Genomic DNA, 12,993 nt, shown 5'->3' with positions numbered 1-12,993 from the left:
GACCAACATGGTTGGTTTTATTGTTTCTGAATGACATAAAAAATCCAAGTACAGAAAAAGAATTCATTCTTCAGGGAGAGCAGGAGAATCATGGAAGGCTTTAGTGGGGGGGAGATGGGCAACTTGGGCCTAGACAGGGGAGCAAGAGTTTGAGAAGTGTGAGATGGGGGTAGTTAGAGAAACAGTATCTCTGAGTAGGTAACAAACGACCTGTGACTGAATGATATGAACCACGTTAAGATCCAAGGAAAGAGTGTATAGTCCTGATGATTTATCTTCCAGTTGCACAACTTCTTTAAGCTCATTTGCATCATCCTCACACATATTAAATATTAATTTATCTGTAGAAATCCTTAACTTACAGTTAATAACCAATAATAAATTAATAGAAAAATCAACACATCAATAATTTAAAAGCAGTACTTATGGTCAGGAGCAGGGGCCCCCGCCTGTAATCCCAGCACTTTGGGAGCCTGAGGCGGGCAGATCACTTGAGCTCAGGAGTTCTAGACCAGCCTAGGCAACATGGCAAAACCATGTCTCTACAAAAAAATACAAAAAATTAGCCAGGCATGGTGGTGCACACCTGTAGTCCCAGCTGCACTCCACTGCACTCCATTCTGGGTGACAGAGCAAGACCCTATCTCTAATTAATAAGTTAATAATAAAATAAATAAATATAAAAGAAAATAGTCACTGAATTTATCTGATACAAACTGGGGTTCAGGGCAAGTTTTCTCCTGACAGTATTTCAGAAAAATCAGCAATTAGAAAGTTAATTATTTGGAAAATAAAACATTTCAATCTTCAGATGAAAAGGACTGTTTGCTTAATTATTTAATATTTTCTTTGTGACTCTCATGATACTGCCTCCCAGGTGTCTCATTAAATAAATATTCTTTTAGTGAAAAACAGTATGAAAGTATAACAGAGCAAAGATGGGTATTTGCACGAAGTGATTTATTTGTATGAGTCTGAGGAAGAAAGAAAATATGTAAACTGATAAAGATTCTACAAACATATACAATTAGTAGGTTTTTTCTTCTTCTTTTTTTTAACTATTCTAGTTCAGAAGATATATGGAACCCTTACACATGAGTGAGACAGTCTGATTACAGAAAACCTGTTTGGAAAATAGCAGTACTGTGGGAAGGGTCACATGACAATGTTTCTATGTTTCACATTTCAGCACATTATATATAGTCTTATTTTCTAATATCTTTTTTTAATGTTTTATTTTTTCAACAAGACCATTTACATCTTTCTTATACTTCTGTGTCAAGGCGTAGTGTATGTTCAAAAATTCCATTAACTAAGCTGTGCATTCTACATCAAATACTAGAAAGAATCTTAAAATATAGGTAAGAATAATTGTAGAGATTAATAAATTGAGGCTCAGGGTGATTAAACACTTTGTCCAAGGTGTCAGCGTTGGGATTCAGTGTCACATCTGTTTGAGTCATAGTCTTATCATACTATACTACCCTTCCAGTAAATACTTGCTGATTTCCAAAATTAGTATTTTCTATTCTTATTACTATTATCCAATCATATTCTGTGCTTCCTTTCTCCTATGTCTGTTCACAGCACTCTGGACAGCTTTCTCCTCCAGATCAGTTCTGCGTCCTACAAGATATTCAATAATTACTCACCAAAATTAAAAGTAAATTAAATCCTATCATGAATGAATAAAGCGGAGGAAGACACAAAATAAGGACATTGCTAATTCTATCACATTTTAAAATTGAAATTATAAATTTAAATCTTATTACTTAAATATATAATTGTAAAATACATGATATTCCCCACAATTTTATCATTGTGGAAGCAAAAGGATTTTTCCATAATTAGAAGTACACTGTATTAAGATAACAAATACAATATTTAATACATTTTCTCTAAAGCATTGTAAATAATGCATCTACTACAGACATTATGAGTTATCTCAACTAAATTAATATTTAAACTACTAATCAAAAATATTTATGGCTTATATATATTTTCTTCTACTGCAAGATGATCAGCATATGATGTGCTTCTTGCCCTCAAGGATTTTATGATCTACTAGAATACTGCCTTGACACAAAACAAAATTACAGTAATGGTACTCTTTTCAGAAGGGCAAAAGACCTATTATTTCTTTTAAAAAAAGATCCTAAGTTACTAAAAAATTGTAAATTAACCCATAAAAATTTTAGTTTGCAACATCTCAAGTTCAAAATCATTACTAATTTTGTAATCTCTTGATAATAGGTATTAATCAGAAACTAGTTGATTTTAAGCATATCTTTTAATGAATAGATGGCAGTATAGTTTAATAATTAAGAACTTTTGTGTAAACAACCTAAAAAGGCAAACTGTAAACAAGTCATCTTCTTAATAAGTTATTAAACTCAATGTTTTCTAAAATATAATTTGATACATAATTTTTTTCATATTTCATTTGTAATACAGCAAAGTGACATAAGAACAGAAAGTTTAATCCCCTCTCTTTTATATATTTTCTCTAAATATTGCTTTGCAGAAAGAATTGTCTTTGAGTTGGCTACATTATACCAGGCACTGTAATCCTTCTTTTACTACAGGATAGGCACATATACCCACATTATTACATAAGGAGCCTGGATTCCAAACTCTACTTTTAGGGAAAAAAAAAAAAACAACACTGCAAGTAAAATAGGTGTGATCAAAGACATCTATTTAACGCAAACTCTAATCACCAGTATTACTAAAGAGTAATATTCTAAAAGAAATTTAAATTTCTTGGAAAATATGTAACTCAGACTCTGAATAATGTATTAGTAAACTGCAAAGTGGATCTTTCTCCATTGGTTCTCAATTTTGGCTGTTCTTTAGAATTACTTGAGACAGCCTTAGAAAACACTGATGTCTGGTCTGATCCAACCCCTAAAATTCTAATTTAATTGGACTGGGGTGCAGCTCATATATTGGCATTTACAAAGATTCCCCAAGTATTTTAAGTGCAGCCAAGACTGAGAACCGCTGTTCTAAACTCATTCATAATTATTTAAATATGTATCACTTGATTTAGTGCATGTTGCATTACTTTACTTTCTTCTTTTGCCCATTTAGGAATGTCAGCTGTTATTACTGCTACTTCACTGTGCTGGAGTTTTGCTTCAAATACATTATCTGTGTCGAGGTTCTTTCAGTAAGTTGGTCTCCAAAGAACATTAAAGAAATTGACTTAGGTGTTTGAACATTTTAAATATAGTAGCAAAGCAACTAGGAGTACATCAATTGGGTGCGGTTAAGACTTTAGGATTAATTTGTAGCTCTGTCATTACTTTAAAAACACTTTCAAGAAAGGCCTGGTGTGGTGGCTCATGCCTGTAATCCCTGCACTTTGGGAGGCCAAGGCAGGTGGATCACCTGAGGTCAGGAGTTCGAGACCAGCCTGGCCAACATGGTGAAACCCCGTCTCTACTAAAAATACAAAATTGAGCTGGGCATGGTGGCATATGCCTGTAATCCCAGCTACTAGGGGGGCTGAGGCAGGAGGATCACTTGAACCTGGTAAGTGGAGGTTGCAGTGAGCCAAGATCATGCCACTGCACTCCAGCCTGGGCAATAAGGTGAGACTCTGTCTCAAAAAAAAAAAAAAAAAAAAAAGTATTTATAGATTTTCTAATTACCTTACTCATGTAGTACATAAGTGTGAATTTTAACATCAGGTTAACAAACTATCTTCTATCTACTTAACTAAAATAATGCAAATAGCACCAAAGGATATGAAAACAGTTTTAAGTAACACTAAACATGCAAAGTTTTTATGTAACAAGAAAATGTATGGATTTCGAATGTGACATATTTTATTTATTAGAATTTAAGAAACATGGTGAAGTTGTCACAGTGTGAATTCTATAAAAGAAATAGGATTTCAGAAGCGCTTGACAGAGTTATTTGGCCAAGCTGGAACTCCAGCGATGGTCTGACAGGAGCTAGTTAATGGCAACATCATATTCATCTTTACATCTTTAGCTTAGACACACCATGACACTTGCCGAAATAAATGGGAGATCAAGGCCAAGGTTAAAACTATATTTTAAAAACTATATTCCTTAGAAAATAGGTGGTGTTCATGAAATTCACAGCATGACTTTAATAATCAGTTTAGAGGAAGCATTAGAAAATTTAAAATGAACTCCCTAAGTAATTTGATTTGAAAAATTCTTTTTAGAAAGTCTATGCCCTTATTTTAATGATGGTGAGCAAAGTTTTGCTTCAGTAAGAATTCTGAATTAAAAACACATCTCTTGTTCCTTTATCCACTTGAAAGATTTATCAAATAAAGAGTTATTCACAAAATGGCTATTTACTACAAAGAATATTTATGACAAATTTGAGATTATTACTATGAAGTCTTTGAGGGCAGGAACAGGGTCTCATTCAGCTTTGTATCTTTCAACACCAAGCACCTAGGAGGTACTCAATTTCAATACAGGTTGAATGGTTTATTATTTTATACTGGTATTAGTTAATTTCAAGGTCAGCAAACACAATGTTAGAAAATTCTAATAAAGATACTGTCATTTAACATGCTTATTGTTGCCCTTCAAAGATTAAACTTCACATATGGATAGTAATTTGCCTTGCTAAAATGATATAAAAGTTAAAATGAACCATGTTAGATGTTGTGAGAGGGGAATAAGAAACAGAGTTGATGCCTTAGCACATACAAACTCATTAATGATGTGAAAGAGTAACAGAATATTAGAGTTCCAAGAGATCTAACACAATAGTTCATTAGAAGAAAAGTGCCACCTATTCATTCGGAATTGAAAATGATTCAGGATTTCAGAGCAAGCTCTTGTGGTCTAAGAAGCCTTATTAGCTGAGATGGATTGAAAGCTGTATCTTCAAAAAAGTTTCTGGGCCGGGCGCGGTGGCTCAAGCCTGTAATCCCAGCACTTTGGGAGGCCGAGACGGGCGGATCACGAGGTCAGGAGATCGAGACCATCCTGGCTAATACGGTGAAACCCCGTCTCTACTAAAAAATACAAAAAAACTAGCTGGGCGTGGTGGCGGGCGCCTGTAGTCCCAGCTACTCGGGAGGCTGAGGCAGGAGAATGGTGTGAACCCGGGAGGCGGAGCTTGCAGTGAGCTGAGATCCGGCCACTGCACTCCAGCCTGGGCGACAGAGCGAGACTCCGTCTCAAAAAAAAAAAAAAAAAAAAAAAGTTTCTGTATTTTACTTTTATTTTTTAATTTTTTTTTTACTCTCTCCATTTTGGAGATGAATAAAGTTGTATCTTAAGGAAAGGAAAGAATAAGCAGACAGGACACTTAAGAGGAGTTTAACTATATGAACAAAAGCCTAAAATAAGTACAAGATATTTTGGAAATTAAAAAATAATTTGGAATGCAGTGTTTATATAAGTGAGAGAAAGAACCAGATTGTAAGGGAGTATTTAATGCTCAACTAAGAAGTTTGGACTAAAAAGATGGATTCTAAGAACAAATGGCATTTAAAACTCTAGTAAAATAACAATTAAGCAAGGGTGAATTACCTGATACTTTTGTATTTTACCATCTTGAGGTACTTAAAAACAAGCACCCAAATGGGCTAGTTAAGAATAAACATTCCTACTCATTTATACATTCTAGTTTAACATTCTTTTTAAAGTACCAAGGCTTAAAAACAAATTTTAAAAGGAGGGAAGTGGAACGGTGATGGGACTCATCTATGTGCTTTACTAGTTTGATCTGACCTTTTTTTAAAACAAGAAACATGTTTAATTTTTAACTTAGGAATTTTTAAGTAAAATGGAAAACAATGTATGGCATTGGCCAACCAAAGATTGGCATATTCCTTAGGGTACAATTTGATTTGAATGAAAATTATTATTTATAAACATGAACGTTTAATTCTCTACTATTCTTACTGCTTATAAAGAGATACTGGCATAGCTCTTAAGCTATTCTTAGCATGCAACTTGGTACTTTGGCATTATACTGATGTCAATCCAATTTAATATAGAAACTCAGGGACGAAATAAATACTGAGATGAGAAAGCAGTGTTTTGTTGAAAACCACCACATAGCATTCGAAATTTCACACGTTCTGTTTTAGAAGCATCCTTTTTTTTCTTACAAATTTTATACTCTTTAAAAAAGTATTGTGGAAAATGTCAAACATACAAAAGTGTAACAGTACAATGAAACCTCATGAACCCATAACCAACCTTCCACAACTATCAACATTCTGTTAATGTTGTTTCAGTGACCTCTGTTTTTTTTTTCTTCTGAAATATTCAAAAGCTAATCTCAACTGGTGTGGTGACTCACGCCTGTAATCCCAGCACTTTGGGAGGCTGAAGGAGGTGGATCACCTGAGGTCAGGAGTTCAAGACCAGCCTGACCAACATGGTGAAAATCCATCTCTATTAAAAATGCAAATTTAGCTTGGAGTGGTGGTGCATGCCTGTAATTCCAGCTACTTGAAAGACGAGATACGAGATTCGCTTGAACTGGGGAGGTAAAGTTTGCAATAAGCCGAGATTGCGCCGTTGCACTCCAGCCTGGGCAACAAGAGCGAAACTCCGTCTCAAAATAAATAAAAAATAAAACACAAAAAAAACCTACAAAAACCAAATCTCGGATATGGTATAAGTTTATCCATAAATATTTCAGTATGTATCTCTAACAGCTGCGGACACATTAAAGGATCCTGTTTCTCCAAAAATTTTTCCCTTAATGAATGGCTCAAGCCAAAACCTTGGAGTCATCCTTGACTCATCTTTCTCTCAGCCAATCCAACAGCCAATACTGGATAATTTGGAACCTTCACTGGATAATTTGGAATCTTCACTGCTACCACTGTAATCTAAGTTACAATCGCCTTTTACCTGTATTATGTCCACAGTTCCTTCATTGGTCTCTTTAATGCCCCTGTAACTTCAGTCTTTGTACTTCTTCCTGCTGCCTGAAATACTTTTATTCCAAAAAAATTAGGTCTGTCTCTTCCTTGAGGTCTCCTGAATTTCATCCTATTAGAAAGACTTGCCCTGACCATCCTATCTATACCACAATACTAATGTTAGAAAATACTAATAAAGATGTTAACCACCACCATCCCTGCCGTTATTCTATTCTTCTGGCCATGATTTTTATCACCACCTGATGTATTTACAAGCTTATCTTCTGCTACAATGTAAGCTTCAGGAGGGCAGACACTTTGCTGATTTTATTCACTGCTGTATCACCAGTGCCCATAGTAGCCGCAAGCAGACATGCAGTAGACACTTAAATATTTAAGACTGAAAAGAAAATTATTTGATGGCTAACAGATTAGCAAAAATTTTAAAACTTTTTCCTAAGGAATTTGAAACAAGGAATTAAAATTCTTTGGGAAGTACACATTTTGAGAGCTTTGCTAGATTTAATTTTTTAAATCGAGTCTATCCACAATTTAAATCAGACTAAATTCTAGTAAATGTGTCTTCTTTAAGGGGTGTGAATTATATGTCTGAAACATATTTAACTGTATTTAAAAGAGTAGTATTATATAGTGTCAAATCCTCATAAGCATCTAGAATTACAGGTAATGAGCACTAGGACAAAAAAAAAAACCACAGGCTCTAGTCCTCTATTGCAGTCAATGTTAAAAGTGTACAAGTGTCTCACACATCAGAATTCATTTCAGACCCTCAATCACTCATTCTTCTTGCACCTTGTCTTTGAACTATTAGAAGCTAGTGAATTTAAATCAAAACATTATTTTAACTATAAAGGTTCAATGTCTTTACAATATATCATATTTTAGGGAAGGAAGGGAAGAAAAGGATTAAGGCAGCTAGCTTATTACTCACCATGCAGATTTTAGAACTTAGAAATCAAAAGCTAGAAGGAATTTCCCATCTCTAAAGTGTTACTTGCTTGTTGATATGGAAATGCTCAGATTGTACCAGATGATTTTTAAGGTCTCTCTAGGCCACAACATTCTATTATTCTAGCTATCTTAAATCTGGAATGCTTATCCCGGAAGAAAAAGCAGCTTGGAGTACTAGGTCAGACAGCACCTGGTTATTTACTAGCTGTGTAAGTTTCTTAACCTCAGTAAGGGTGCTTCCTCACATATATAAAAGGGGTTAATAACATCTATCTGGCAAAGTTATGGAAAAGACTGGAGATATGTCAAATGCATTGCGAAGTGCTTGACAGGTTTTTCATAATACAGGCAGCTATCACCTTGCTCTAGCTCTACTATTCTTTTGCCAGGGATAGTGCAATGTAGGATCAACTGTGCCAACAAAATTGGGGCAAAGGCAAGGAAAGTAGTAAAGCCACAGAACAGATTTACATTTCAGCACCAATTTGGTATGCATATTAGAAAATTATTTTTGTTTTTTTTTTACAAAAGAGAAAGTTGTTGCTACCGTGACTATGCCATTAACTTAAACAACAGATTGTTTACAATTCATGTTGTGAAATTTACATCTGTTCACAGATTTACTGAGTTGGCATAATGTGGGTGATGACTGTGGGAAACGGCCCAAGTTCCTTAGTACTGACACTTCCTTGATTGCAGAATATCGAGAGGTGGTCAACTTCTTCCCTTAAAGTGTATTTGAAACATACTAGTGTGACTATAGCCATAAAAATTTCCCCGCATCTCTCCTTGATCTACAGCCGGTGCTTCCCATTTTGAAAAAGAGTGAGAACCCCCCAACCCTAGGTTTCTTGTGGTCTTGGCAAAGCCTCAACGCCAACTGGTGATCTCCATTTCCCCCGCGGGCTGCCAAGCCCAGGACAGTCCTTTCAGGGAGAAAGAGGGCCGGAGGAAACTGTGTTGGCAGCTCTCTGGGTTGAAGGACAGGAAAAGGAAACTCCCTTCTTGGACTCGGAGGGGAGGGTGAGAGACGAAAGGAAAGGGTGGGGGGTTGTGCAGCAATGGCCAGTGTCTCGATTACCCCAACGGACTCGTAAGCCTCCGCCAGCCCCGGGGTGAAGCACTGGCGTCGTGGGATTAAAGGCGGACAGTGCAGCCTTAGTGTTGTGCTGGGGTGGGAGGAAGCTCCCGGCCGGCCCCACCCCGCCTCGCTTCCCGTGGAGCGGCGGTTGGGCAGAAGCGGGACAGAAAACCGCCGCCGGGCCCGGGGAGGGGACCAGGCCGCGCCCATCTCCTAGGCCTCTGGCTGCAGCAGGCCCGCTGGGTGGTCGGCGAGGCCAGGGGCGCTGCGTCGGGCTGGGGTCCCCTCCCTCAACCTTCCCTGGCGCCGCCACCCCTTTTCCCCCCAGCACGAGGGTACCTGCACGGCGCGACTGAGGAAGGTGCCTGCGTCGGCCGCCAGCTTCTTCACGTTGAAGTCCATGATGTTCATCCTGGGCGGCAGCCCGGCGGAGCCGGCTGACCTAGCGGCGGCGAGGCGGAGGCGCCGCGGCCGGGCTGGGACGCAGGGCTACAGCGGCGAGGGCAGACGTGGTAGGTGGAGGGAGGCGGCGCCAGCCCCGCCACCGCAGCTGTCGTTTCCGTGAAAGGGGTGGATGAAGGCGGGGCGAGGGAGGAGAACGAGCGCCCGCGGCGGCGGCGCCAAGGATGGGTCAGTCGGTCCGGAGAGCGGCCGCTAACGTCGACAATGGGCCCCGTGGGCTAGCCGGAGATGGACCGGCAACCCGGCAGTGTTGAGCCGGGCCCCAAGGGGGAAGCGAGCGCGGGCCGCGGGGTGGAGCCTTTCTCGAGGTTATCGCGGGAACAGCGACCCCTTGAGGATTGCGGCGGCGCAGCCCCGGGACGCGCTGGGAGCTCCGCCCGGCTCCTGTGGAGGAAGCGGCGAGGGAGAGCCGCAGGGTCTCGGCGCCTCTGCGTGCTTGCACTTAACCTCCGAGAACCCAGAGCGAACGCGACGCACATTTCTCTTTTTGTTTTAAGAGTAAATATAGGAATTACAGCATAGAATTACAATATCTGGAAATTTGAACTGACAGGTCCCAGTCACAGTATGGCACCGCGCGACACACTTGGTCCCTGAGGCCTGGATGCCGCACAGCGAACGTTTGCGGAATAGGGTTGGATTTACTGTCCCCCACCGAGCCGGTTGCTCATTCATTTAGCATAACTGAATACCTCCTGTGTGCCAGGCACTGAATCGAGTGTCGGAGATACCACGCTGAACAAGACAGTGTCCTGCCCTCAAGCTCCCGGTCGGTTACTTGACAACCTTCCAGGACCTCAACACTACGTGCCTACTGTGTGAAAGCAAAGTGCCAGGTGGAGGACACAAAGATGGCGAGCGACACAGCATAGCCCTTAACAATTAAGCGTGACTAATTTTAATAACAAATGAGAATATGATGTGACATCCGTTCCAAATCCTGTCATTCCAATTAACTTCTTAAGCATGCTTCACGATACAGCCTCTGCTTGAAAGGAATTAAAACAGGTACAAGCATGGAAGGAGACGTTGCTATCATATTTCAAGAATAAGAAAATGCTCTCTCTGTTTTGTGTGGTTGTGCAGCAGGCAATGAAATGAGCTCACATTCAGGCTTCCGTGTTTCACTGAAACCACAGTCACAGATGCAATAGATGTGAAAAGACGAGTGCAGTAAAAGCATTATGAGGACAAGAAGAAAACGTAAATATTTGTGTTGTTTCATTCTTTGTTGTGGTGGCAGAAACAGCCCCCTCTCTAAGGTAACTCCAATATAATGGAATCTCCCAGCTTTGAAATACTCCATGTCTCTAATTTTCCAGAAATATGGAAAAATAAGTTTATAATAAAAAAATCCTATTTCTCATTTATTGTCTATTTTAGGTCTTTATGTGGAAAAGCACTTACCCTCTTCCCAGAGCGCTGTTTTTAAAGTAGGTATATTAGCCGTAACCTATGCTCGTCTCTATAAAAGGATCACACCACCGTGACCCCCATTAAAGAATTTCCCCTTGGCAAGATGGCTGCCTCAGCAGCGCTGTTCTCGCGCTTGCGGAGCGGGCTCCGACTCGGCTCGCTGGGACTGTGCACGAGGTTGGCGACGCCGCCCCTCCGGGCCCCAGATCAGGCCGCAGAGATCGGGAGACGCGGGGGCACTAAGGCACAAGGGCCACAGCAGCAGCCAGGCTCAGAGGGTCCCAGCTATGCCAAAAAAGTTGCGCTCTGGCTTGCTGGGCTGCTTGGAGCTGGTGGGACCGTGAGCGTCGTCTATATCTTTGGAAACAACCCAGTGGACGAAAATGGTGCCAAGATTCCTCATGAGTTCCACAATGATCCAATTCTGGTACGGTAGTTGCGCCGGACATACAAATATTTCAAAGATTATAGACAGATGATCATCAAGCCCACCGGCCCTTGCCTTCTTCCAGACCCACTGCAGGAGCCGTACTACCAGCCACCCTACACGCTCGTTTTGGAGCTCACTGGCGTCCTCTTGCATCCTGAGTGGTCGCTGGCCACTGGCTGGAGGTTTAAGAAGCGCCCAGGCATCGATACCTTGTTCCAGCAGCTCACCCCTTTATATGAAATTGTCATCTTTACGTCAGAGACTGGCATGACTACGTTTCCACTCATTGATAGCGTGGACCCCCACGGCTTCATCTCCTACCGCCTATTCCGGGAAGCCACAAGATACATGAATGGACACCATGTTAAGGACATTTCATGTCTGAATCGGGACCCAGCTCGAGTAGTAGTTGTGAACTGCAAGAAGGAAGCCTTCCGCCTGCAGCCCTATAATGGCGTCGCCCTGCAGCCCTGGGACGGCAACCCTGATGACCGGGTCTTGTTGGACCTGTCTGCCTTCCTCAAGACTATTGCACTGAACGGTGTGGAGGACGTGCGAAACATACTGGAGCACTACGCCGTGGAGGATGATCCGCTGGCAGCTTTCAAACAGCAGCAAAGCCGGCTAGAGCAGGAGGAGCAGCGGCGCCTGGCCGAGCTCTCCAAGTCCAAGAAGCAGAACCTCTTCCTCGGCTCCCTCACCAGCCGCTTGTGGTCTCGCTCCAAACAGCCCTGAACTCCGGGCCTCCTCAAACTCAGTGCCGGGGTCCAGAGCCCCAGTGCTTCCAGACCAGAACTTGGGCCACCACTGTCCAATAAAGTACATCCCAGACGCCACACCTGCTGTGTCCCGAGAGTCTCCAGATGGGGGCATCAGGATGAGGTCCGGGACTCTCAGGTCACCATCCCACAGTGGCTGATTGGCTGCCAAGCACAGAGTAGGGGCTTTGTTGGATCACAGCGGATTTTTCACCCTGGTCTGGGAATGTAAAAACCCTCGCTGTGTCAAAAAAAAAAAAAAAAAAAGTAATAATAATAAATTTCCCCTTTAATGGTGGACACGGTGGTGTACCTGAATCCTCATCCTCAAGTGTTTCCATCTTCCCAGGCTTGGAAAAACAACAATGTTACTTCTTTCTTTTGCACGCTCTGTAGCTGTAATCCTGTTTCCCCATTCTCCATAAAACACTTACCTTATTTTCATATATCCTTATTCTTAGCCTTTGATACCTTTTTTTTTTTTTTTTTTTTTTTTTTTTGAGATAGTTTTGCTCTGCCACCCAGGCTGGAGTGCAATGGTGTGATCTCAGCTCACTGCAACCTCTGCCTCCTGGGTTCAAAGATTCTCCTGCCTCAGCCTCCCAAGTAGCTGGGATTACAAGCATGCATCACTACGCCCGGCTAGTTTTTTATATCTTTAGTAGAGACAGAGTTTCACCATGTGGGCCAGGCTGGTCTCGAACTGCTGGCCTCAAGTGATCCGCCTGCCTCAGCCTCCCAAAGTGCTGGGATTACAGGTGTGAGCCTCCGCGCCCAGCTGATTCGCTTTCTTTACAGAGAAAGTATAAATCATCACTCTGTTTGGTAGAAGCCTCTTGAATCAAATTTCCTTATTTCCACCTCCTGTTCTCTCCACACTCTTTCCTCCATCATTGCCAAATGTTTCAAAGGAATAGTTGCCTCAGGTGTTCTGAGTAGAGCCACTGATCCCTTAATCTTGGCTGCACATTGGCATCACCTGGAGAGTTTAAGC

The 12,993-nt window shown here is 41.2% G+C and overlaps 3 protein-coding genes and 1 long non-coding RNA gene across 8 annotated transcripts in view; 3 read left to right on the top strand and 1 right to left on the bottom strand.

Annotated features, from left to right (window-relative positions):
• SH3GLB1 (SH3 domain containing GRB2 like, endophilin B1) overlaps nt 1-9,695 on the bottom strand; it is a 44,815-nt gene extending 35,120 nt beyond the window's left edge. For 4 of the 5 annotated variants that reach the window (XM_050774015.1, XM_050774094.1, XM_050774155.1 and 1 more), the window contains exon 1: nt 9,273-9,695. In XM_050774015.1, the coding sequence (XP_050629972.1) occupies nt 9,273-9,344 (72 nt within the window). In that variant the 5' untranslated portion in view covers nt 9,345-9,695. The remainder of the gene's footprint in view (nt 1-9,272) is intronic. The other variant, XM_050774332.1, reaches the window with a different exon arrangement.
• On the top strand, nt 9,624-10,765 carry LOC126945516 (uncharacterized). The gene has a single exon (XR_007722475.1). It is a non-coding gene; the product is annotated as an uncharacterized LOC126945516 (long non-coding RNA).
• A 149-nt stretch (nt 10,766-10,914) lies between these two features.
• On the top strand, nt 10,915-11,247 carry LOC126945448 (mitochondrial import inner membrane translocase subunit TIM50-like). Its single transcript, XM_050775448.1, has one exon. The coding sequence runs from the start codon at nt 10,915-10,917 to the stop codon at nt 11,245-11,247; it is 333 nt and encodes a 110-aa protein (XP_050631405.1).
• Nucleotides 11,248-11,286: 39 nt separating this feature from the next.
• Nucleotides 11,287-12,077, top strand: LOC126944979 (mitochondrial import inner membrane translocase subunit TIM50-like). Its single transcript, XM_050774925.1, has one exon. The coding sequence runs from the start codon at nt 11,287-11,289 to the stop codon at nt 11,974-11,976; it is 690 nt and encodes a 229-aa protein (XP_050630882.1). The 3' UTR covers nt 11,977-12,077.
• Nucleotides 12,078-12,993: the final 916 nt, after the last annotated feature.

Source organism: Macaca thibetana, chromosome 1 (assembly GCF_024542745.1).
Source record: "Macaca thibetana thibetana isolate TM-01 chromosome 1, ASM2454274v1, whole genome shotgun sequence".
NCBI lineage: Eukaryota > Metazoa > Chordata > Mammalia > Primates > Cercopithecidae > Macaca > Macaca thibetana.
This window is presented reverse-complemented; position numbering and strand designations above follow the sequence as displayed.